The sequence below is a fragment of the Triturus cristatus genome, chromosome 2_1 (assembly GCF_964204655.1).
Source record: "Triturus cristatus chromosome 2_1, aTriCri1.1, whole genome shotgun sequence".
NCBI classification, from domain to species: domain Eukaryota; kingdom Metazoa; phylum Chordata; class Amphibia; order Caudata; family Salamandridae; genus Triturus; species Triturus cristatus.
In genome coordinates this window covers 280,269,670-280,297,412 of record NC_140581.1, presented here as the reverse complement: position 1 = coordinate 280,297,412, position 27,743 = coordinate 280,269,670, and the positions used below count along the sequence as shown (strand labels likewise).

The 27,743-nt window shown below is 46.5% G+C and overlaps 1 protein-coding gene across 1 annotated transcript in view; it reads right to left on the bottom strand.

The window, feature by feature from the left end:
* The window catches only part of WDR70 (WD repeat domain 70), a 1,822,964-nt gene that overhangs the window by 1,475,054 nt on the left and 320,167 nt on the right, over positions 1 to 27,743 (bottom strand). The window contains exon 7 of the mRNA XM_085631103.1: positions 22,539 to 22,692. Coding sequence (XP_085487229.1) covers positions 22,539 to 22,692 — 154 coding nt within the window. The remainder of the gene's footprint in view (positions 1 to 22,538; positions 22,693 to 27,743) is intronic.

Here is a 27,743-nt window from a genome sequence, read left to right as displayed (position 1 = left end):
ATATAAATCCCCGGACCCAAACGGATTCCCTCCTAGTTTTTACAAGTCATTTTGTCAGGTCCTGGCTCCAGTCCTCACAAGACTTTTTAATTAATTTGTGGGCCCTGGATCGGTACCCTTGAATATGTTAGCAGCAGCTATCGTAGTAATCCCAAAGCCAGGGAAGTATAACCAACTCTGTGGCTCTTACCACCCAATATTGTTGTTAAACATTGATATCAAGCTTTTACGAGCGTTCTAGCAGCTCGCCGGGGCCCTATGATGCCGGGCATTATTGATCCGGATCAGGCCGGTTTCATCCAAGGTAGACAGAGCAGTGCCAACATGAAGCGCATTCTGCACCTCATAGATAAGACGGACCGCACAAGACTAGAATCCCTTCTCCTGACAGTCAATGCTGAGAAGGCATTCAATAGGGTTCACTGGCAATACATGGAGAAGACCCTAGCCCACTTCGGAATCAGTGACCGCTTCTGGGCTTGGGTGGAGAGCTGTTACGGCTCCCCCCCCCCCCCACTGTTGTGGTCAGGTTAAACGGGGTTTCTTCTCTTCCTTTCCACATCAGGAGCGGTATCAGACAGGGGTGTTCCCTATCACCCTTGTTACTTGCTTTATACATCGAGCCCCTATGTAGGGTTCGAAATTCCCTTTCTCGTTGTGCACTTATCTTAGGTTAGCAATATGTGGCTAAATAGAAGCCATTTGTATGCATCTTATGCAACCCACTGAGTTATCCTTGCTACATGTAGGTTTTAGTTAGCTTGTGTGACTCCATTTTGTATTTCGCAATCACTAGAATAAGGCTTGGGCTGTGCTCGCACTAGTCCTCATTTCTGTTCTCGCTTGCCTCAGCAAAACACTGTACTTCATTATTATTTTCTCTCCTGCTCAAAGCCGTAACTCGACTTGCTAATGAACTGATATTATTTCCCTGCATTCCAATTTCAATGTGTAGCCCTGCTCCCATGTTAGGAGACTCGGCACAGTGACCTTGGAGTACTGACATCTGGCAGGTGTTAGCTCATCTCTCTGTACCTCCTTTGTTCATGCCCGGCTCAAGTTGGAAACTTTCCATTAGAGGTGTGGCTGAAGTCTCCAAGAGGGTTTATAATGTATTAGCGTACTGTAGGGTGTCAGTCCCCTCGGCAGACATCTTAGGGTGAAGGTCTGATTGGGCTCCTCTGCAGAGAATATACTAATAAAGAACATTTGCATTCTCTACTGTCTGATCGACTCTTTTGGGGAGGCATAGCAGGTGGTTGTATATAACCCGCGTGGCCTTAGAGGGCCCCGTCCTTCACCTAACACAGCGAATTCGGGATAACCCAAAAGTTGAGGGCAACCCCTTTGGAGGCAAGAGGCACACAGTCAGCCTGTATGCCAATGACATCCTGGCCTCCCTTAGCAGCCCCGCTACAATCCATCCAGCTTTTGTTGGGGAACCGTCTGCCTTCAGGTTAGCTTCGGGACTCCAGGTAAACATGGGGAAATTTAAGGCCTTGGGCTTGCCAGGGACGGGGGCACGCTTGTCTACACTAAAAGAGAGCTGCCCGGTGAAATGGGTGAAGGGATCCACACCCTACCTGGGGATCCAGCTGCCCCTTCCATAGCACAGACTGTTGCGATCAACTACAACACACTCCTGCACCAAATTGAAGGGTCGTAGCCTTTAAAATGTCCATACTTCTGAAGATTTTATATCTCTTTCAGACGATCCTGGTAATCCCCCCCCCCTCCCAGGGATTGCTACCCACGATACAAAGTGAGCTTCACAGGTTCGTATGGCTTGGGGCGAGGCCACGCATGAGGAGGAACCTAAGATATATGAGGCCAGATGAGGGGGTGTGGGCATTCCAGATTTGAAGAAGTATTTTCAGGCGGCCCAGTTGAGGTACCTAGTAGAATGGAATAGGGAGGAGTCTGAGAAACATTGTTTGTTTGAAGATAGGGAGCTTGCACGGCTCCCCCTCTGTAAGGTGCCCTTTCTCAAAAGAGCGAATAGACTGCGGAGCCTTTTGGGCTCTCCCATCTCTAAGATGGCTCATGACATCTGGGATTCTGTGGCAAGTTGCGGGGAGGCTCACCACGTTCCCATCCCCCAGGACACCGCTGTTTGAGAATGGCAATTTTACCCTAGGTCTTTTCTGGGGGGCTTTTGCGGCCTGGCACCAAACACCATGCCGCTTGGCAGGCCACATGTTTGACAAGGCGGGACTCCTCTCTTTTACGCAAATGCACCAACAGTACATTCTCCCGGAATCCGAGAGACTCCGATACCTCAAGGTGCACCACTGGTTAATGCATCCCACAAACACAGCCATGGTTGGTAGACACCTCACCAAATATGAGAAATAGCTGGTCACCAAGTCTTCAGGTAAGCGGCTGATATTGGAACTATATGTTCTACTACGCCATCTCACCCCCACACAGCCTACTCCAAGTCAAGCTAGATGGGCAAAGAAACTTGGAAGGGATCTATCTTCAAAAGAGTGGGGGGATATATATGCCGGAGCTCGACACAGAGCGTGAAACACTAATAGCGTGGCGACGCCCACTAAAATAGCGACGTACTGGTACTTGACACCGGTACGGCACAACAAGGGCAATCCTGGACGTAGCGCAGACTGTTGGCGGGTTGCAGACAGCCAGGCATGCTTCTACACATACTTGGGGAATGTCCACAGATAGCTGCATATTGGGTACAGATTTTAGATGAGATAGACATGCATTTTGACACTCAAATTCCCTGCGTTACCGGCCTACATTGTCTTAGGTTTACCAAACCCATTGACCTTTCTCCTTAAGTCTCGAAGAGTAAGGCAGATGGGGTTAGCCCTGGGAGCCGTGCTCCAGAATATTCTCTTGCACTGGGTGTCTGCTGCCACCCCATCACACCTTAGATGTCTCCACAGACGATGATATACCCTGGGGATGGAAAGGATGTCTGCCACCCTCACAATGTCTAAGGCCTCGTTTCGTGAGATATGGCCCCCCTTTTTCAGTCTCCTGTCCACAGAATTCAGAGAGCTTACCTGTCCCAAATACTTACGAATCCTCCAGCTTCTGGAGAAGGAGTAGCACAAGCCACATGCCACGGGGGAGGGCCTCAGATCCAACCCCTTTCAACAAAAGGCAATACACCCAAAGGTGGAGTACAGGAGGGGCGAATTGGGAGAGGATTTCATTTTCCTTTTTAGTTGTGTTAGGTTAACTGAAAAAACCCACATGTCAAGCTAGGAGTCACAGGAGATAGAGACTTCCATACAGTATGTGGAAGCCGAATATGATGGTTTGACTACTGTACTCCACTGCCTTTGATTCATGTGATTACAAATAAAAGATTTAAAACATTAAAAAAATCAGTAAGTCACCGTAGGTAAGCCTTGCAACACACAAGGCAGGGTGCCCGGTATTTTAAACTGACACATGTAAGAATTAGGTTTAGTATGTTCTGACATTGACTAACACCCAAAGGTATTTTCACTGAACAGGATGGGGCACGTTCCAAAAGAAACGTTTAAGTACATTTAAAATACTATTCTTTCTATCTATGGCATAGAGCAAGCTTTAAAAAAGGTAATTCAACCATTATTCTTAATATTTATTAAAAAATCTAATACACTGATATACATTTCTGATAAATATACAGGAAAAGAAGCTTTTAGAAAGTTATACTTACTGTCTGAAACTCTAGTAAGCTAATTAGCATTAGTGTGACTGCAACTGGTCCTGTCAGTACTTCTCTTTAATGAAGTGTGAAATGCTGCTGCCAGAGCATAGCATTGCTTAGACCTGGCAGGATGGTCTGGGTGAGGTATGTGGCCCAGCATAAACCAAGACGGGCAGTTGGGGAGGGTCAAAAAGAAATATTAACATAAAAGGGACTATTCATAGATGTGTTCCTTTATAGTTTATCAAGAAGGGTGGTCTGGCGAAAAGGGGTCTTTTTATCCCAGGATACATTTTAACACCGCTGGCCCCAGAACCATTTTGGTGTGGTTGAAAGGGAGCGGACTGCTCATTAACCTAGACAAACCACTGGGTATACTACAAGCTTCCTCTGTAGTAGAGATGCTCTACGTTTTTGGATTTAAATCAGAATGATTGTTTGCAGTAAAGCAGACAGGATGTGATGGAAAAAGGGGAAGAGTTACCCTTAGGAACTTTTTACCCATTGATTAGTGATTGTCTAGGAGTTACCCCACCCACGCCCCAAAAGGCTAATTAATTGAACACATGTAGCACATCATCCAAAGCTATTCAGAACACCTCTGGAATTGTGGATTAACAGAAGAGGAAGAAGCCTGCAGTCTGTGAACTGTGTGGAGAATTAAGAGCTCGTATACAGGTCTAAAGTGGACAACAAGGTTTAGTTGGCTGACATCCTAAGTGACTAAACAGACAAAAAGCTGTCATGCACCCTTTCCTAAAGTAACCAGTGGCAAGTGGATTCTGACTGGACTGTGCTGGTGGCCTCTGCTGAAGTGGGTCCTGGACTCTAAGTGCTGTACCAGAGTTCCTGGGAGCCTTAGAAGTGACCAAGAGCAGCAACTTCAAAACTTTAGGCACAATGAATTAGGAACATTTTTGACCTCTGGAGAACTAACCACCCAAGGCTATCTGCACCAGGCAAGAGCTCGGAGCTAAAGAAAATTATGTTTGCACCTCTTGGACCTTTTTACCACCCGAAACAAGACTTCAGCAGACACGCGCAGCTAAGGATGTCCGGGTTCCATATGCCTTGCCCATCTGCAGCTTTCAGGTTTGTCCAGCTGGAGGTTTACACACTTCAAAAAATAGACTGTCAGCGAAATGTGAATTTTTTTAGCTCAAAGGTTTCCTGTCAAAACCAATGGCTTCACAGGACATTGTCCAACGGCTATCAGATTTCAAGATGACTTCACCAGATACAGCCTTCAACCTTGCAACACTGGAGGATTTCAACTTCCATAAAAAAGAATACGCAGGAGGTAAAAACTTTAACCATGAAGATCTGCTTGGTGCATCCGACATCAGCTCGTTTGTGGCTGACCTGATGTTGCAACTATGCCTTGGCCAACTGCAAACAGTGCTCTTTGCCTTAAAATCAATTTCTGATTCCCTTTATTGGATTTTAGACATTTTAGCATCATCTTTCTCATTACATATTTCACGATTTTTAAAAACTGGTTGTGAGATTTTTAATGTGTTATTTCAACATTTAAATTGTTTTGGTACGGCTATATACTGAACACATTTTCTTAAATTTAGCCTGTCTGCTTTGTGACATACTACCTGGGGTTGGGCCAGGTTTCCATTATTGAAACTGTGTTTTTCACCCGACAGGATTTTAGACTTATTACTTGGGAAGGACCTACACCTTCCCCAACTAATAACCACTTTTCTTATAATCAGAAAAATGTTCAAGTCAGGACCCCTTTCCCTTCTTCGCATTGTCGAAGATAATGAACAACTGATCAGCAATGCGGTACTCTTTGGTCCTATCAATGTAGAAACTAAGGGTTCATTGTTAGGCCAACCTTAGATGGATGTGGTAAAAGGAAGAATGTGAGAAGTTTAATAGATTGCCTCACATGGAAGGATGATGCCAATTTCAGAAGAAAAGATGTACAAGTGCAAAGAACCAGTTTGTGAGAAAAGAAGGTAATTTGTGGAGTTTAACTAATAAGGTCTGAATGCAAGTGAAGCACAGAAGGGATTGTAACAAGAAACAAAGTTTTCAAAATAAGCAGCACAGTATAGTTAGGAAGCACCTTACAGTGTGCACACATGAAGAAACCCAAGACCAGATTGAGGTTCTACTGCAGCATGAATAAGGGTGCAGGGAGAAACATCTGAAAGCCCTTTTTGGAAAAGCATAACCCAAATCAATGTGAATAATGAATACAGATCAAGCAAAAAGAGGAAGGCCGCAAGGTCAATTAAATGATATTGAACCCTGCTAACGGCAATGCCTTGCAGCATCACCAACAATACAAAAAAAAAAAAAAAGAATATCAGACAATCTTGCATGCACAGTATAAACATGTTCTCCCCACACCAGGCAGCGAATTGAATCAAACAGCCCGCCAACCCACCTACCAAAGAACCCAACCACCTCAGATGCATCCTTCTCAACACCCGCTCCGCACGCAAACACGCCGTGGAACTCTGGGACCTACTGGACTCCAACACCCCAGATGTCGCCTTCCTGATGGAGACCTGGCTGAACCCCTCCTCGGCACCCGACATCGCCATAGCCATCCCGGAAGGCTATAAGATCACCCGCAGGGACCGCACCAATGGAGTAGGAGGAGGAATTGCCATAGACCACAGGAACAATCTCAAAGTCTCAACCAACATAGACAACACCCTCAGCACCGCCGAACACCTGCACTTCCAGATCCACACCGATCCCAACACCACCCTCAGATGAACCCTCGTCTACAGACCCCCCGGACTCCGAGCACAGTTCAGCGACTCCATCACCAAGCTCGTCAGCACACATGCCCTCGCCTCCACGTACTACATCACATCCTCCTCGGGGACCTGAACTTCCACCTCGAGAACAACAACGACAACAACTCCTCCACCCTGATCGACAACCTCGCCAACCTCTGACTCAGACAACTTGTCACTACACCCACCCACTCCGCCGACCACACGCTTGACCCTTTCTTCTCTGCAAGTTCCCACATCTCCTTCAACCACACCACCAAGCTCCACTGGACCGATCACCCCTGCATCCACTTCACCTTCCGGAAACCCACCACGCACCACCGCACCCAACAGATGCCGCGCCGCTGCTGGAGCAAAGTCACCGAAGACCAGCTTTCCACCACCCTCGCCCAAGGCCCACCCACAGATCCGACCGACCCAGACACCGCCGCTCGCAACCTCAGACAGTGGATCAACGACTGTGCCAACACCCTCGCCCCACTCAAGCAGCCCTCCAACACCCACACCAGCAAGAAAGCCAGCTGGTTCACCGAAGACCTCCAGGTCTCCAAGCGAACCTGCTGAAAACTCGAAAAAAACTGGATCCGTGAACGAACACCGGAAAGCTACACAGCCCACAAGAAAGCCAACCGCAGACATAACCACCTCATTAGATCCGCCAAAAGGATCTCCTTCAAAGACCGCCTAGACAACAACGCACACAACAGCAAAGAGCTCTTCAACATCGTGAAGGAACTCTCCAACCCCAGCTCTAACACCAACGACATCCCACCTTCACAAGACCTGTGCGACTCGCTGGCCACCTTCTTCCATCACAAGATTGCAGACATCCACAACAGCTTGAATGCCGTCACCACCCCGGCAACCACTGAGACCCCCACTCCCACGACCACAACCCGCACCAACCGCCTGCTCGCCTGGACCAACATCAACGAGGACGACGACACCATCAAGATCATGAAGACCGTCCACTCCGGAACCCCGGAAGACCCCTGCCCACGCCACATCTTCAACAAAGCCAGCAGCACCATCGCACCCCATCTCTGGAATACCATCAACATCTCTATCGAGACAGCGACCTTCCCGGAGAGCTGGAAGCACGCAGAGATCAACGCCTTACTCAAGAAACCCAAGGCGGACCCCAAGGACCTCAAGAACTTCAGACCCATCTCCCTGCTCCCGTTCCCGGCGAAGATCATCAAAAACGCCGTCAACAAACAACTGACCAGCTTCCTCGAGGAGAACAGCATCCTGGACCCGTCCCAGTCCGGGTTACGCAGCAACCACAGCACCGAAACTGCCCTCATCGCCGCCACCGATGACATCAGGACCCTGCTAGACAACGGAGAAACTGCGGCCCTCATCCTACGGGAACTGTCAGCCGCCTTCGACACGGTCTGCCACCGCACACTACGAACATGCTTCTACGACGCCGGAATCCAAGAGAAGGCCCTGGACTGGACCTCCTCCTTCCTCTCCAGCAGAACACAGAGCGTCCGCCTCCCCCCCCTTCTGCTCCAAAGCCACCGGGATCATCTGCGCCGTACCCCAAGGCTCATACCTCAGCCCAAAGTTCAACGTCTATATGGCTCGCCCACGTCGCACGACCTCAACATCCTCTCCTACGCAGACGACACCCAGCTGATCCTCTCCCTCACCAAGGACCCCTACACCGCCAAAACCAACCTCCACGAAGGAATGAAGGCAGTCGCCGACTGGATGAGGAACAGCCGACTGAAGCTGAACTCGGACAAGACGGAGGTCCTCATCCTCGGATTCACCCCCTCTGCCTGGGACGACTCCTGGTGGGCGACTGCACTAGGAACACCCCAGCACCCACCGACCACGCACGGAACCTAGGGGTCATCCTCGATTCTACCCTCTCCATGATGAAGCAGGTCAACGCCGTCTCCTCCTCCTGCTTCAACACCCTCCGCATGCTTCGCAGGATCTTCAAGTGGATCCTCACAGAAACAAGGACGGTCACCCAGGCCCTCGTCAGCAGTAGACTGGACTACGGAAACGCACTCTACGCAGGAGCCCCGGCCAAACTCCTGAAACGGCTTCAACGCATCCAGAACGCCTCCACACGCCTGATCCTCGACATCCCTCGCCGCAGCCCCATCACACCCCACCTGAGAGACCTGCACTGGCTCCCCGTCAACAAGAGGATAACCTTTAAACTCCTCACCCATGCACACAAGGCACTCCACAACACCAGACCAACGTACCTCAACAGCCGACTCTGCCTCTACACCCCCACCCGCCAGCTTCGCTACGCAGACCACGCCCTCGCCACCGTCCCCCGCATCCGAAGAGAGACCGCCGGCGGCAGATCATTCTCCCACCTCGCCCCCAAGACATGGAACACCCTCCCCATCCGCCTATGGCAGACCGAAGACCTTCTGACCTTCAGAAGACTTCTCAAGACCTGGCTCTTCAAACAGTAGCAGCTTCCCCCTCCCCTAGTGCCTTGAGACCCCCACGTGTATGTAGTGCGCTTTACAAATGCTATGATTGATTGACTGATTGAATCACATGACTATTCTTAAACCTTTCCAAGGCACAGTCAGCTTTCTTGCCACAAACAAAAGTCATACATCGAAGGGCATATAAATCATGAAACCTGAAAATCCGGTGGGATGCTATTCAGGTATGTCTGCTGATGACCACACTGGCTTTCATGGTGCGGGCAATCTAATTCATGGAACACAGGCCAGAATGAAATATGTACTTGGCTGTGTCCTGGCCATCTTAACTGTTTGTGCTAAGGACACAAGAAGTCCTCTGGGAACACCAGTAGACTCTTACATGTAATTTCCAAATGGCATGACAATAGAAAGACAGACAAAATTAAGCATTTAAAGAGGACAGTGCAAAGGTGCCAGAGGAGAAGGATTTTTGGCAAACTGGATTAACACATTATGACTCCCTGTCAAAAGGAATAGAAAGGAATGGGTTTGCTTTATATGAGGAGGATTGCACCACAAGGCTCTCAGGCTTAGCGATTTGTGTAAAGAACTTCAGTTCACCAGGTGCTTGTCTATGGCGTTTAACAATGGAATGGCTTAACACCCATTACTGAAAACAGACTATAGCAGGCTGTTTAAATCAGGGTCAACCCATAGCATTAATGAAAGGCAAATAGGGACTCAGACGTAGAGGACACAGGATGAAAGATTTCCATAATCAAATCAGCTTTTGATTACATAGCTGGAAGAGGTAGTTTAAGTAATTCTGAAGTTCTCCTTATACTTACAGCAAATGAAGTATTCGTTTAAGCAGGATGACCAAGAGGAGAAACAAACTCAATCAAACCCTGCGTCAAGGTCACTGACATGCTGTAGGCATGCTGTAGGTCCAGATAGCGGTCAGCCTCAGTATAATATGGAGAAAGTAAATTGTCTGCCTCCTCATCTTAATCTTCATCATGTAGAACCGCCTAAGACATTTAGGCGGGATTGGAATCAGAGCCAAAAATGGCTTCTGTCCTTTGAAAACTTTGATGTTGACGAAGTTAAGCAGTAGGGAAAAGCTGTGTGTTGTAAAAGAATATACAGAGTCCATCTGTTCATGTAGGTTACTTCTTTATTCGTAGCTTGGTTCCATCATAGGTGGTCAGGATAACAGGAGGAAGTTAGATAGTACAAAGATAGCCCCACCAGGAGCAAGCTCCATTCAGCTCAGCCTGAGTTGACCAACTGACAATCCACCCAGAGAGGCACCCAGGCATTCTATGATGTCATGCAACATTCTAACTAAGCAGTACAGTAGAGAATAGCTGACAAGCACTTTACTACACTGTGCTGTACAGATTTTGCAGCACAACTTGGGGGAAAACACTATAGAATATGTGGATCCTAAAGTGCAGCTGCTGGATCAATGTTGTTGGAGTCTGTGGCAGTGCCGATGCAGCAACAAACAGCAAGGACTCTGGTAAAAGAGAGGGAGCGTGGCCCACTGCTAGTGGCAGAGAAGCCTGTAAGCACCATGGAGGAAATACCAGCAAAGGTGCATCTGGAGATCCTGACTGTTCAGTAGGGCGAGAGGTATGCCAGAAGGAACTAGAGCAAAGTTAAAGATTTGTAACACAATCTCTTAAAGGCCGACATTGGCCCCAAAGTAGACAATGGCTTGGTGAACTCGACATACTGGCTCAAGACTCAACAAGGGCTCCGAAGAGAAACATGAAGCTGGAGAGGTGTTTCTTGAACGCCGGGAGTTCAAAGGTTTGCGAGGGGAAATCAACAAAGATCAAGAGAGGGAACTTCACTTTTTACAAAGCTGAGAGTTCCAGTTCCATGTAGCGAAGGGTGAAAGGTCATTTTGAAATTATCAGCAAGTAGGCCAAGTATCGGGTGCATTTGTAAGTGACAAAAGTCTTTTTTTATACACTAAGACATCAGTCAATGTTGTCAGTTGATTACAAAAGATTCAGGTTTCATAGACATCTTATGCAAACACAGGTATATGTAACAATGCAGAGGGTTATGTAGGATTGTTCTGTGGTGAGCTGTATTACTAAATTTCTCCCTGGTTATTCATCAATCAAAATGCAGCATTTTGTTACTGCATAGTGGTTAGATTTAGTTTCCGGAAGCATTCCTATGGTGGGAGAAGGCATCAAGCAATGACAGAGCAGTGGCTGTGACACAAAAAGATACTTACTCATTGAGGGGTTCGTGAGTTGAATGTCATACACACCAACAAATAGAAGGGTGCAACAACTTCTGGATTAACTGCATAATGAATGAGACTTGGACAATCAACGTATTATTAATAATGTTTCATAAAGGTTAGTTCCCATATGAAGTTTTGAGAAGCTATAAAGAAAAAAATTGCTGAATGAAATAACATCAAATGTAACAGAAAGTTAGAACTTTATTCAGACAGCATGCTTCCAGAAATTCACTTTTAAAGAGGTACTCGGTGGTCATGAACCAGTTAAAAATATAGCTGGACAGTTGGCTTCCAAATATGCTCTGATGGGCCACTGTAAAAAGGGACTGGTCAATTCTAATTGGCTAACTACAAACTGAACAATCTGTTGTCGCAGACATTACAGGACTCAGGAACGTAGAACCCATTGAAATGGATTGTAGTGAATGCTGGGTGTTGAGAGATAAAAAGGTACAAAAGGGGGTGGTGATGGACGGAGCATCAGAACCAATCAAACACTCACACCCAGTCAAGAGATCTGGGTTTAATCCATCACCGTTCTATAGCCCACTCTGCCACCCCAGTTCAAATCAGTCTGACCCTGTGCCTCATGGGAACAGTCCAGCCCGAACTGCCAAGCCATGCCTTCCCTGGACCGGAAACAAGCTTCCTAGGACCGGTTTCTGGCATTTCCGTGTGAGTGTTTGATTGGTTCTGATGCTCCGTCCATCACCACCCCCTTTTGTACCGCTTTGTTCGCCATAAGTTGGCAGGGTATGCTCAGACGTGAGTCCCTTGCTCACTTTGCCACTGGATTCAAGCAAGCCTGGCTGAAGATGGCTGAAATGCCAGAAACCGGTCCTAGGAAGCTTGTTTCCGGTCCAGGGAAGGCATGGCTTGGCAGTTCGGGCTGGACTGTTCCCATGAGGCACAGGGTCAGACTGATTTGCATATGGCCATGTCTGAACTGGGGTGGCAGAGTGGGCTAAAGAATGGTGAAGGATCAAACCCAGATCTGTTGACTGGGTGTGAGTGTTTGATTGGTTCTGATGCTCCGTCCATCACCACCCCCTTTTGTACCGCTTTGTTCCCCATAAGTTGGCAGGGTATGCTCAGACGTGAGTCCCTTGCTCACTTTGCCACTGGATTCAAGCAAACCTGGCTGAAGACGGCTGAAATGCCAGAAACCGGTCCTAGGAAGCTTGTTTCCGGTCCAGGGAAGGCATGGCTTGGCAGTTCGGGCTGGACTGTTCCCATGAGGCACAGGGTCAGACTGATTTGCATATGGCCATGTCTGAACTGGGGTGGCAGAGTGGGCTAAAGAACGGTGATGGATCAAACCCAGATCAGTTGAATGGGTGTGATGTTTGATTGGTTCTGATGCTCCGTCCATCACCACCCCCTTTTGTACCGCTTTGTTCGCCATAAGTTGGCAGGGTATGCTCAGACGTGAGTCCCTTGCTCACTTTGCCACTGGATTCAAGCAAGCCTGGCTGAAGATGGCTGAAATGCCAGAAACCGGTCCTAGGAAGCTTGTTTCCGGTCCAGGGAAGGCATGGCTTGGCAGTTCGGGCTGGACTGTTCCCATGAGGCACAGGGTCAGACTGATTTGCATATGGCCATGTCTGAACTGGGGTGGCAGAGTGGGCTAAAGAATGGTGAAGGATCAAACCCAGATCTGTTGACTGGGTGTGAGTGTTTGATTGGTTCTGATGCTCCGTCCATCACCACCCCCTTTTGTACCGCTTTGTTCCCCATAAGTTGGCAGGGTATGCTCAGACGTGAGTCCCTTGCTCACTTTGCCACTGGATTCAAGCAAACCTGGCTGAAGACGGCTGAAATGCCAGAAACCGGTCCTAGGAAGCTTGTTTCCGGTCCAGGGAAGGCATGGCTTGGCAGTTCGGGCTGGACTGTTCCCATGAGGCACAGGGTCAGACTGATTTGCATATGGCCATGTCTGAACTGGGGTGGCAGAGTGGGCTAAAGAACGGTGATGGATCAAACCCAGATCAGTTGAATGGGTGTGATGTTTGATTGGTTCTGATGCTCCGTCCATCACCACCCCCTTTTGTACCGCTTTGTTCGCCATAAGTTGGCAGGGTATGCTCAGACGTGAGTCCCTTGCTCACTTTGCCACTGGATTCAAGCAAGCCTGGCTGAAGACGGCTGAAATGCCAGAAACCGGTCCTAGGAAGCTTGTTTCCGGTCCAGGGAAGGCATGGCTTGGCAGTTCGGGCTGGACTGTTCCCATGAGGCACAGGGTCAGACTGATTTGCATATGGCCATGTCTGAACTGGGGTGGCAGAGTGGGCTAAAGAACGGTGATGGATCAAACCCAGATCTGTTGACTGGGTGTGAGTGTTCGATTGGTTCTGATGCTCCGTCCATCATCACCCCCTTTTGTACCGAGAGATAAAAAGGAGCACATATAAAGGGTGATAACAGATTTTAGTTACAATTTAAATGATTTGTTACCATACTGATTTTAGGAATTCTGGTATGTTCCAAGGTGATTTTACCGAGTGAAAAATAATGACCCTCTGTTTTCGCTCATGATTTTCTTATAGAGGTTAGAAGGTGCTCCAGAAGCTATAGTGAGACCACAAGGAGAGTATCTTCTTCAGCCTTGTGAGAACAAAGTCTAATACTCTGAGTAAACATTGTAATTCCAACTACCGCAACAACCTATCAGTTGATTTCCTAGTGTTCTATTGCAGCTTCCAACAGTGTTTTATTGAACAACTAGAGAGGCAACATTCCGTATTCATGACAAAACTGTGGCACACGCAACTCTCATCATCCACTTCTATGGGTAAGGATATCATTGAATTTCCAGTCTACTCTAGTAAGTGAGATCTCTGGTTTTCAGCAAATACCATTTTTAGGTCTCGCCTGGCGAAAGCAGCGCGAAGCGCTACCGCCAGCGAGATCTATTGCTGCTGACTTGCCTCGGAAGTGGGACAGGAGATGGGCACGCGCATGGTCTCGGCGGATTTGAGTTGGTGTACGCGCCTACAGCCACGCGGCATGCACATCTCCTGTCCTCCTTCCCTCGCAAGCCAGCATGCAGTTTCACTTTCGTTAACACGCACGTCCTAGGCAGCCTCATGCTATTTAATGTTTTTTTTTAAATGCGCACTCGCGCTCCAAGCACTCACCGGCTCTTGTTGGGACTCTGCGCTGCTCCTCTGCTTTTCCTGCCGGTCACTGCAGCAACACGCGGGGCTCCGTTTTGCTCACAGGAGCCCCGCCTGAAATCCTGCTTTGTCCACACCATGCACCATTCACGAAGGCGGGGTGGGCTCCCGCCGGACTTCCTGTACTGTTTGGCGGCCCCCTACCTGGGCCGCATGAGCCGCGCAGCACTAATTAAAAGTCCGGCGGTGTTGAAGTCCGCACACGCCGCCACTGGGCACGAGCTGCAGAACACGCAAAAGTTAAATGTACTGCGCATGCACGGGCAGCCCTCGCAGGTCTTCTCCCCGGCCCGCATGTGGAGCTGCTTTCTCTTTTGCTTGTTCTTCCTGGTTCCAGCGCTCGCAGGTTCTTGCTGCTTTCCGAAGAACTGGTTAGTGTCCCTGGCTGCGGCTAAGCCCTCTTTGCATTTTTTATTAAGCTGACACGGTTGGGTATGCTTGCCCGTAACTTGATTTCTTCTGTCTATATGAGCATAACATGCTTCCGAATTATTTCTGTATGTTACGCGCTTCTACCTCGTTGCGTGGGCTACGAGTTTTCCCCGTTAGCCTTGAAGAGCAGTTTACGATGCCTACAATAATCGTGCTTTATATAATTTAATTTGGTTTCAGGGCTTTTCTTAACGGTACGTAAGCAAATTGTTTACCACTTCAGAGGAGGTGCATGTATTTCGCACAATGTATTTGTTTTTTGGTCTGAATTACGTATATGAAGTATTGAGGAATTACATACCCTAGAATTCCTTTCCATGGTTGCTGTGATTGGTTGATTAGTTCCAGGATTTCAGTCATGTTTATAAAGTATGGAGGCACTACAATTCCCATAACTCCACACCATACTTGCTGCGATTGGTTGATTAGCTCGACCAAATCCCTTAACTGGTTCCTTAAATAGGCCTGTGTTTTTTAGATGCTGTTTGGAAGGGTGGACTTGTTAAATGTTGCAACGAGACCCATTCACCAAAGTACACCCACCAGCCTTGCGAAGATTCGGTGTGCTACGTTGCTCCTCGGGGTAATGTTTAGAGATGGGGTGTTTCTCTCTGAAGTTTTGTTTTAATAGATAAAGAATTGTGCTCATTTTATCGACCTCGGAAGGATAAACATCCTAGTGCTGCTAGCTTGCGCAGGGCCTTGAGGCTTCAGTGAACAGTAAGGTGAGCCTCACCCTTTGTCAGGGAGCGCTCAAGCAGCAGGGGTGTCATTTGTATGCAGCACACAGACCCCTGGAGAGCAGGCCCGACACCTCGAGGCGCTAATAAAAGGAGCGCTCACGCGGTGTTTACTCGGAGAGAACGGGGCCGGCGCATTGTTGAAAGGAAGAAAGCACACTCCCAGCACAAGGCCATTTGTGTACTACACTGTGCAGAGAAAAGGCTGTGTCAGCACACGATACACGGTATGTATGGGCAAACCCTTGTGTGCACCAGTGAGGAACGTGCAGGACCCGCGTGTGGACACCAGCAGCTGATCCCCAACAGGTAATGGTGCGTGTGTGCACGTGTCTGTGTGTGCCTGTCTGCGTGCCTTTGTCAGTGTGTATCCATGTGTGTGCGCTCAAGTGTGTGTGTCTTTATACTTATTACAGCGCGGACCAGGGCTAAAAACGCAAGCATAAGTGCGCACTCGTGAAGTTATTGCGACTGAAAACTGTCCTGCTTTTAAGAAACTACTGCAGATCCCGCGTGGGCGACTCTGAATGCGTGTTTGTCTACACACATGTAAGTCACAAATTGCATGTCGTTTTAAAGCGCACCTTCACGTAAAGTAGCTGGTTTTTTTTTTATAGATGAAGAATTGTGCTCATTTTATCGACCTCGGAAGGATGAACATCTTAGTGCTGCTACTTAATTTTAGCGCTCTGTCAAATAAACAGCAGCCCAGTGCTGCTGTTCAAAGTGGGCTCGCATATTAACGTCAGTAGGGCTAAAAGTGACCCCCGGACCATACTTTGAGAATCCAAGTTATATAACACGCATTCTCAAACAAGCATTTGCAATGCATTAGGTCTCGCATTATTAAAGTTTGAGCTATTGGTGTTGCATTATTTAGCAATGCCAATAGCTCAAACTTTAATAATGCGACACCTATTGCATTGCAAATGCTTGTTTATAGAAGACACTAGAACAGAGGATCTTATTTTCCGGCACTGCTATCTAGAGGAAGTTACAGCTGTCGGTAGCCAAGGTTCTACTTGTGTACTTCTATGCAACAATGTAAAATCCCAAACAACCTCAAACTTTGGCAGGTCTTAATTGTGGGAAAAAGAATTCAGCCAGTACCAATGGTCTTTACAACTTTCACTCTCATCATCACCCATCTCTACCAGTTACGGCGCTTTAATGTTAATGTCACACATTTGGCAACAATATTCAGAAACACGTATGCCTAAATCCACCAACATGGAGGCGACAATAAGCACACAATGCAAGTCTTAACCAATAAGTACTTCACTGTGGTCTCTTAATTCCTGGAAACTACAGAGAATTGTATGTCACACTGCTATTTACCCTGAAAACGCACAATTTCTCCATCTAAAGCTGCATTGCAGCCCTTGCTGCAAAGGTGACCTGCCCAAGCTGGTGTTTATCGCACAATAACTGTGTACCACGCTCAAGTGGAAACTTCACCTTGACTTGTTTATCTGACAGTTGTGAAGGAAGTTCATGAACACCTGTGTGCTAAATAACCAGAAGACTACATTCTGTAAGTTCACTCAGAATATCATACAGGACCTCGTTATGTATAGAGTTCTGTCAATAAAGACACGCCTTCTGAAATTGCCTTGATGAAATGTATACTACAAACTGCCAGACTCTCCACAGCAACACTTGCTGTTACAACCACATCATCGTTTTTAAGTCTCCCAACACTGTTCCGACAGTGTGCCAAAAGATACAAAGCCTTTCACGTAAACACACTACAATATCTTGAAATCAAGCTTATGCTTTTCAGCGACTCTTGTGCATTACGTAGTAAAGAGTCCAAGTCTTGAAATTCCATACTGTGAAAGGCAACAAAGGACAAGCCCATCATATTCGGTTACACCCTGAGAATCTGGAATACTTTACCAGTTGAGGTCTGCCTGACCCAGTCACCAACCTTCATGCATTCAGAAAGAACTCGAGCTTTACTTTTTAAAAACATTCCTTGGAAACAAGCCTTTCCTTCTAATGCTGAATTCACTCCAGTGCAGCATCTCTGTACACACATGAGGTTGGTCTCTTTTGGTGCGCAGACCGCGTCTCACAGCGCCCAATGGTCCATATCACAAAACTGTGTCTTATATTATTCCCACCCATCTTGAGTCAAGCCAACAATTTAGACCATTCCCTGGTTCCTCCAAATGTCTCCTCTGATTCACTTCAATACTGAATTTCAATGATTTTCATGCAATTTTTTTAATCCATTTTCTACTGATTATCATTTAACTGTGCTCATTAATTTTCGATCCCTTGTATATGTGCAGCACTCTGAGGCCAATTGTGGCTCAAACTGTTGCATGAAAAATAATTCAGCAAACGTCTGTAAGACTGTCCGCGCACTTGATCTTGCCCAATACTGTCACAAATCATGATACGTGTCAGTCAACTTGGTTTAAAGGAAGGAAACGAAGACTGAATCCCAAAATCCGCAACACTGTCCTATTATGTTTTGTAACATAATGTCTGATGGATACTCCAGTTAACTGCACATTCTTAACGTTTTAAATACCCAGGGTTGCAGACTAGATCAGGAAATTTGTATCCAATAGTTCCTTCACGCTTGGAGGAGGCCCTGGGACTCTGTGATGGCCTTGTCCCACCTCTGAAAATGAGGACATACAGGTGCATATAAGCACACCTATATGTGCCAATGTCAGTTACCAAGCTACCTTCCACGCCTACAGACACAAAGCGAATGGCAAATGAATGTTCAACAACTAAAGTCAGAACTGCCAGGAGGGTGGTAGGTGAGGAATTCCCGGTTAGGTGGATTATCCACTAGAAAGAGCTAAAGAAAGGTAAGTGACTTATTCTTTTGATGGCTATTTCTAACCTGCGGACTGAATGGTTTACAGTTCATTCCTTGTGGGCCCGAGAGTCGATATAATAAAGTCTGGTGAAGGTATGGACAGATAACCAAGCAGTAACTTGGCAGATGTTTAACCCAGAAAAACCCTCAGCAAGGCTGTAGTTGCAGCCTTTGCATTGGTGAAATGAGCCCGCAGGTACTTAAAAGACTCCTCCTTGGCCAAGTCGTAGCAGAGTTTGACAGATAGGACAATCCACCTGCACACTGTTCTCTTCTAAACTGCTCTCCCTTTCTCTACACTGGCCAATGCAACAAAAATATAGTCATCCACCTGGTTCTCTTCAATCCTATCAATACAGAAACTAAGGGCCAACCGATGAAACCTCTCCTCTTCCTCTGAGCAATGTGGCAGGAATAAAAAAAAACGGGGAGGATGATGGACTGCCTTACATGGAATGGCAACACCACTTTCGAAACAAAGGAGGCCATGGTCTTCAGTACCAAACAGTGAGGAAAGGGCTGCCTCATCTGAAACACAAATGTTGTCCGAGAGACATCCTAATTTTGGGCTCGCTGAAGGCTCAACATTGGAATGGAACATTCGTTACACTGCAGAGCTTGCATTTGCCGCTGGGCACGAGGCACCAACAGGATGCATGAATCCAGTAGATCGAGATGCCTGAGAATCGTCTGAGCCGGAACACAGGCAGAAGGTTGAAACATCAGTATCAGAGCCTGAATGTCCAGGTCTTGTTGCAAGGTCAGAACTGCTTTGCAAGCCACTGTGCCCAGGAGAGCCTCTATAAAGGGAATCCTCTGCACCAGCTTAAGATGGGATTTCGGTACTCTGGTGGAAAACCCCAGGGGAGTAAATAAAGATGTAGTCATCCAGAACTAGCCAACGACTGATTGAGGTGAGTCCACCTTCAACAGCCAGTCGTCACATTATGAGAATACATGTAACCCTGAGCTGGGAAGATGGGCTGCAATCACCACCAACATTTTTGTCTTCCCAGTGATCTTCTGCCCAGTTTGGCAGATTTGAGGTCAAAAGACAGGAAGGTAAATAGAAAGTGTTTCCACCACAACACTGCTGCCCATAGCACCATTGACACAATCTGTGTTGTCCAGACTGGCCCGCAAGATGTACTTCGCTACATCTTGGCCTTCATGCAATGTCTGAAAAAATATTATGAAACTCTTCTGGTAGTCTGAGCAAGATCTTGCTTGCCGTGTCCAAGAGGGCAAGCATGTAAAATCTGAAAATACACTCCGCATTCAAGGGTCTGGAAGTCACACCGTTGTAAAATAAATACCTAATTTCCAAGGGCATACATGCATTTTGATTCCCTGTCCAGGTGACTAAGTAGGGAAGGCATTGGGGTTTACAGTACTGGCAGACGCCTGTGTCACTATGCTCTCAGGTGTTGGGTGTTGCGCCAAGAAGGCCGGATCCCCAAGGGCAGAACTGTTGAATCCAACTACTGGACTACTAACTGTTGGCACAGAGCAAGGCTTGGCCAACGTCACCAAGAAAGCATCTGTCTAGTTAAAAGGCAGCAAAGGGTCAGAGGTGGAAGGACCTGCTTATACATTTTTCCGTGAGCAGGTTTCCCTTAGACTCCAAAGTAAGCAACTGTCACTCCAATACTCCGCGGCCATGCGTACCAATACTGCTAAACAGGAACTCTCATCAGTAGACCAAAGACAAGTCTAATTCAATCTCAGGTGAAGTAGCTAGACCACTAGCACTTTGAAGGTCAATATATAAGCCAGCATCAATTTAGTGATGGGGAGCAAATCGACCACCTCATCATCATCATCCTCACTGAGTGGAACATGTTCAAGACCCTGGATTCCTTCGTAATGAGAACCGAAAATTGCCTCAAGGTATCAGTAATACTGGGGTGGAGGAAGAGGTAAATTAGGGAATTCCTCTCAGACCTTAGCCGGAAAATAGTAATCTTCTAACATGACATAAACTGATATCTAACAAAACTCAGTTTAGGATCAAAAATAGGCTGAGATCTAATAAAACCCTGTTCTGCATCAAAAACCGGTGTCAGAGCTGGATAAGAAAATCAACACCTATGGAGCAGCAGCCGATGGTCAACTGGTCAGAACCAATGAGGACTGCAGCAAAGGAGTGGAAGCATGGCCTGGTCAAAAGGGGTCAGTCAGCAACGGGGAAGGCCCGGACGTAGATAGTCCAACTGGAGGTCCGACAGATCCAGTGGGCCCAAAGGAGCATTAGAAAGACCCAGAACCATTTTTGAAAGAGCTGCAGCATTGCCCATTTGAAGGTCTCAATCTGCTGCTGAGTTGTCAATGGCCTGGAGAATTCAGGGTGTATTGACATCTGTCTCGAAATGAGCTCGGAATCTAACTACCCTGGCAGAGTCGAGTCTTTGGAACACAGTCTAAGTTACTTCTTCCTGGAGAGGGAGTGCTGGAAGGGAGTGGAATACGGCGTGAATGCTGCAATGAGACTTACAAGAGGACAGTTAGACCAGACTGTACCTGCTGCATGTGTTCAGGAAATAGAGGTTTGCATCCCTTGTTGGCCTTTGGATGCATCAGGGAGTATTTGTTGCAGGACTTGAAAGTCATGGTTGGATCCTAAGCTCCATAGGCAAATGTCCCGTGGCTACGTGACCAACACCATCTAAACTGCATGTGTGGCATGGTTTAAAACCTGACTTTTGTGGGTGAAACATATCCCCAGCACACAGAGTCGTTTAGCAAAAACAATTTGGAAGTTGACAAAACATTAAAAAATTTAGAGCGACGCTCCAGAGCCGTGTCGAAGTGCGGGGAAAAGAAGGAACTGATGTGAGGGGTCTCTGTGGTGTCACTTCCTGAGGCAGAATGAAGCCACTGTGAGCTTCACTTCCTTGTGCACTTGAGCGATTGCAAGACAACATCTGGCTATGGTCTGGTGTCTAGCACATTCAAAAGTTGTAGAGTCCGTGGTTAGAATTATCTAGCAGAAAGCTAAGGTCTGAAAGTTTGAGATCCTGATAATAAGGAGCGAGACCGACAGCCTAAATGTCTAGTGTTTAATGTTTGCCATAATAACAGAAATAGTGACTTCAAACAAGAGAAGGCCACATATGAGAGAATTGAATTCTTTAGGTTTTGGACAGTGTTGAACAAGGGTGAAGTTCCAAATGTGATGGAGGTCTGTAAGCATCAAGGGTCTGAAAGGACCAGATGCTAATCTGACTTAGACAAATTGAAAGATCGTTTACTTGTCACATAGGTTTCGAGTCATCAACAAAAGCAAATTTGATAGCATGGACATGTTGCAGGGATTCTGCACATATACAGAACTATACGCAGGAAACTAGGACCTCGTGTATAGTGGTGTACCAACCTATCACCTTAGTGCCCAAAATAACAAAAACCGACTTGCTATAGTGTCTTATTCGTTCTCCGACATAATCACGAAGCTACAAATGATTAGACAACCCAGAACACAACATTCCCGACTCTCTCAGGAATCGCGGTAGCAAGACAACTCTTTCGCTCACTCACTCATACTTGTTCACAATAAGAGTAATCAGAGTCACGGTATAGTTTAAAATGTTTACTTTAACTAAAGTGCTCTATGGTGCAGTACACGTGACATTACCAGTAGCAAAATGCATAAACACAATATCATTAGCATTCTTCCATTGAATACAAAAGGGGATGTAATTTTATAAAGACAGTGGAAAAGGACTATTTAACCTAACCACCCTCCCTGTGATCATAAATAGTTTATCATAAAAAAGAAGACCTCTGGGCTTTGTCAGCAGACCCCATACCTCAAGGCCTAGATGAAAGGTTTACATCTTAGGAACAGCATAGCTCTTCTCTCGGAAAGGTCTCTCTCCAAGTGTGTGTACAACATGCAGCTCTGCAAAATTAAAGCACGCGTCTTTCAGTAGTGCAGCTGTGTGTCGTGCTATATCTAGGTGCGAGGGACTGACCAGAACAGAATAACAAGGGGCATTGTTTATCGACCTTGTACATCGTTTGCAGACTAAACCCCGGAGAACAGCAGAGAACGCTAAAAGCAGACAGTTCTTATGTGAAATCTTGCAAAATAAAGGCGTGTAGTAACGTGCGCAAAAGCAGCCTCATTGCAGCAAAGCTCATGCTAACTTAGCAATATCGACAATAAACCTACCATCCATACAAGAGACAGACTTCACACCAATGACTACAAAATATGAACATGTTTACCTTGGTCTTTGCCATATCCACAATGTACTGGTCTCCCTTGACGCATTCCATGACTTGGAAACCATCTCTGTCAAGCACTTTAGCCTGAGAATTTCCAGCCACAACTAGGATAACGTCCCCTGTGCTACTGTACTGCAGAGACTTGATCTGGTGGCTGCATTTGAAACAAAATTAAAACAGACTGTACGATTAAATTAAACTATTTGGATTGATAGAACTCATGGATGCAACAATGAATAACACCTAAGTAAAAGTGAACATAATCATAAAAATAAATTCAGTTCTGCATATATACATTATCAGTTTATTCAACACTAAATTGTAAGAAGCTCAGAAGTCTCCCTTTTAAAGAAATACAATAAAGAATAAGAATTAGCTGATATGTCGAGTCAACAAACAATAAAAAAAAAAGATTGTTGGTACTATAATCTTAAATCGTGAAGCTGTTACCCAGTCCCACAGGCCCCTAAAAGCTCCCAAGACACTTGTCAACATTAAAAAGAAACCGATAACAAACTTGTTCAAAACTGGGACTGAAAGCATGAAAGAAAGATTTGTGGAATAAAAATGAGGAAATCGGAAGACTCATACCTGCAGTATTAAGCCTCCATTCCTCTATACTTTTGCCATAACCAGCAGAAAGAACTGACAAGGAGAGTATCCTTGTAAACCATGGCTCTGGCCCTTTAAAATGTGAAGCACATATGCAGCGTGGAAGGTTAGTAGTCGGACATTAGTGAATCAGCACAAAGTCTCTGCTTAGGAATGCAGTACAATACTCATGCAATGGGGCGGACTAGGAGCACAACTGGGGACTCGGAAGCTTGCTGGATTTTGTAAGGGTGGCGCTTAGGAGAATCTGAAGCCGCACAATACCAAGCTCCATATTTTCTAAACTCAATTCACCCTCGGTGGCAGATATTTTTACTCAAAGCCATACAAGGTGGCAGCTTCTTCGATATGGACATCCGGGGTCTGGAATGCTTTGCTAATGCAATTACAGGAGACAAAAGTTGGATTGATTTTTATAAATTGTTTGAAGACAGCTCTGTTCTGAGAGATGTGATTAAATACCTGATACAGTTATGGCTTCTCGTCTGGATGCTTCCTTTGGGAACAGCTGAACACGCTTTATAAGTGTATTTTCATTCACTCATTCAATTATTTTATTTATGTTTTCTGGAATTGGCAGAGTTAAAAAAAGAACGAAAAAAGGAAAGCTTTGTCTATGTAAAAAAGATCCCCTCTATCTCTTGCCACCCCCCCTGAGAACACTCCTGCTTCAATGCCTAGGTGACGACCACTAATGTAAAAGTGATGGGTGGAATCTCTACTGGTAACTCAAGGCCGCATCACAGTCCACCATTTTTCTGCCCACCCTGATACCTCAAATTCGACTCAGCCATATGCAAATCAGCCCTGGTCCTGCTCAAAGAGGAACAGTGCAACCAGAACTGTCAGGCCACGTCCTCTCTGAACCAGAAACACAAACAACCCAAGACCGGTTTTGACCTCGTTGGGGCTCTTCAGTCTGTGTAGCTGGTTCCAGTTGCACAGTGGGCATGAGACCCACGTCTTGGCATAACGGTCGAGACTAGGCATCGTGCTGAAGTAAACAAAAAAATTGATGGATGGATGGATGCTTGAATTCATCTTATCCAGTTATTACTCGGGCCGCATCCCAGTCCATTGTGTTTTGCCCACCATGCCACCCTAGATAACACCTAGCCATATCCAAATAAGCCTGAGTCATGTTCCAATAAGAACAGTCCTTGTTGACGCTATTGACCCTCATTTGTTTAATACTCGCCCAGATCTATAAATCAGTCAATGTTGGCAGTAAAGTTAGCTTCTTCTGTACATGCTCGTGTTTGAAAATACAAACATCTTACCACCAACAGACCATTTCTTTCTATCTTGGGAAGGCAGTTGGCCTGTCACAGTCTCCATCCAATGCACTTTTATACTGTTTCAAATTAGGCGCATTCCGTCCTGTTCCTTGCATATGCCTCTTTTAACACTGCCAATGTGACCCCATAAATCGAGCAAGATTTGTCAATATCTTATTTGGCATATTTTAATGTGCAAAAGTAAAAAATAGAGTAATTTGAACATACCTCTATTTTCATTCTGAGTATGTCAAGTTAGTGACAATAGAAGTTGTCAGAACAAAATATAGCATGTTACAACGCGTGCTATTACATCACATGCTTTTACAACGCGGTCATTACAATGACCGCGTTATTAGTATGCGATACCTTTACCCCGCAAGTCAGTAGAACGACTTGCTGTAGGGGGCGCGCTGGACTTAGGAAAAGTATTATTTACTATTCCTACTCCAGTTTGCGCAACAGCAGGGAAGGTATTGGATTTCATATCCAATACCTTAGCGCCCCCTACAGCAAGTCGTTCTAATGACTTGCGATGTAAAGGTATCGCGTACTAACAACGCAGTCGTTGTAATAACCGCGTTGTAAAAGCACTGCATTGTATCGCTATTTCCTGTCAGAACCCCTTTTGGAGGGCCACAGGCACAAAGGGATTACTAGGCCCAAACAAACGTGATGTTGAGGCCTTTTACTCGATGTCCTGGAGCCCAACCTACTATGGATCACACTCAACTGGGTCAAGAACCCCTTCTGAACTGGAATCTCTGTGGTAGCTGTGGTCGAGCAGTCAAGGTTCCATTGGAGAGGATGTAAACACAGGTCAGTGAACACGAGTCATAACTGAAAGTGTAAACAGTACGAACAATAAATCAATGTCAAGTCAAATACTTGCTTTTATAAGAAAAAGTACTATTTTATTTCTAACTTTACCCATACAAAGAGATGCGGCTTTCAAATGCAACAACACAATTCCCCTTGAGGTCGTGGCTCTAGTAGTTGTCAGGCGAATCCCTGTCCCACCCTCGTGTAACGAGTTCAGGGTAATCCCACATTTAGTGGTGGAAGCATCAGGGAATGCAGACTCTTAGGCCATACTCAAGAGTTCCCTTTTGACTCTTCAGGATTTTAGTCAAAATTATCTATTGTGCTGCAGCACCTTCAGCAGCAAATCTCCCGGGCCCCAAATACCCTAGTTGAAGTCCCACCCACTCCTGCAGCAGAAAAACATTCAGCATTATAGCAGGTACACTCAGCGTGGGCACTCGCCAGATTAGATCCTGCTCGGAGAAGTAGGGCTGCTGGTGGCAGGGTGAAGAGGGCCCAAGCTCACGCTCCACAGTGGTGTAGCCGCTGCCCCCAGTGATCACAGCAGCTTCCAGCTCCCAACTATGCGGTAAGTCAAGTTCTTCCCAGCTGGGGGGGAATTCATTCCTTGGGATCCCAACTGGAGACCTGTGAGTGCGCGTCATCCTCCTCAGGGTCCTCATGATCCATGGGGGTCAGTCAGGGCAGATCCTTAGTTACTGCTAGACCCACCGGATACAGCTTCACTCCAGTCCCGGGTGACAGCTCGAAGCCTTTGATGATGTGGTCCTGGCAGCCCCTCTAAGCAGATGAGATTTTCACTGTAGCTTACAGACACAACATATACCCCTTAGCTGCAAACCCTCACACCATGGGGGTCCCTCCTTGCATACGGGGTCACTGCTCTGACGTTCACCATTCCTGGCATGCTAGTGAATGAATGAATGAATGAATGATGGAACTTATAGAACGCACGGTTACTCAGAGAGTGTCCCGGCATTGAAGGCAAAACAGATCGTGGACACAAACGTTACACAACTTTGAGTCACTCAGTCTTCACTAGGGGACCCTCTTGCATATAGAGTAACCGTAAAGAGGCTGTGTGGGCTCAGTGCCATTTCACAGAGCTTGGTACAGTATATGGCGGATCTTTGATGGCATAAGGGGGTCACCGAAAACAGTCTTGCACACGGACTACGGTCCGATCAGTGCACAGCCAAATCCTCTCACTTCGCGAGGAAGTCCTCCTGGTAGGGCTACCGACTTGTCCTCGCTCCCTTCAATGCTCTCTTCTTCCTCAAAAGGCACAATGATCTTGACAAGCAGGCAGGCGCTGGTGCTCAAGGTTCCAAGGATAGTGGTCTTGTTTTTTTTGTGTGATGTCGCATCATCTAGCATGGAGACAAACAGGCCTTGGCCCCCAGTACTGGCCAGAGGCAGAAGTCTTGCAGAGCTTCCCTTTCTTACACAGCCTATCTGGCTGCTTGGCAGATGATAACGTTTTGGGGACTAAGCCTCTTCTTCTTATAGTCCTTTTCCAGACACCAATTGTGATTTAGGGTCTTGCTCTTTGAAGTTTTACGCTGTTGTTCTGCTTGTTTTAATGTGGGCACTTCTCCTTATTATCTTCCTTCATGAAAGATGTCTGTAACAGAAGGCAGAACTCCGAAACTGATTTTCCACAACACAATTCATGGGCGTGTGATAAGAGATCACACCTGGGTGTCAGTCATAGTGATATGTACATCAAAAGGTTAATCCCAGGCCCTTAGCCCCAATCTTTATGATTCTCTTATCAGCTCCATCTCCCTTCTGAGATGTGTCCAGGACCCTTCCTTGTGATCTCATCAGTGAATCAAAGAGCAGTCTTTTGAAATGTAAAGGAGTCTCTTCCCTTTCCCTCTCGTGTGTTCCCACTCAGCTCAAAGGAATGAAACAATGCACACATTTGTTTGGGGTGATTTCACTAATTCATATGTCTTTACCAGGCAGGCCTGAGCTTTCCAAAATGGAACCCAGGGTCCTTTAAATAATTTACCATTGCAGACATACTCACTTGGTGTACTTTCACAGCAAACTTTCATTCAAGCACTGTTCCTCCATGCATTGTACCCTTACACTCATGCAACCAGCATATACATTCAGTTTGCCAGCACTGTTCAGCACTGAAGCTTTTCTAGATTTAACCAGGTTATGCGTTTTACAAACACACACACAAAGCCAGCACACACACTCACAGTGGGCGCTGCACAACACTTCACCCTTCATGTATTGTACTCCATGCAAGCACACATGCACTCAGCACATGCTTTATCCACACCTTCACTGCAATTCTACAAGATCGCTCATGTTATGTATTCCTCTGAGGCATATATACAGTCAGTACATATACTAACCACACATGCACTGCACTGCTCCATCCTTGTACTGTACGCTTCCCAGGCACACACAGCTAACACCGAGTCACTTCTCCTGTCCTCTGCAACACTCCACACCTACATGACGTAGGCCA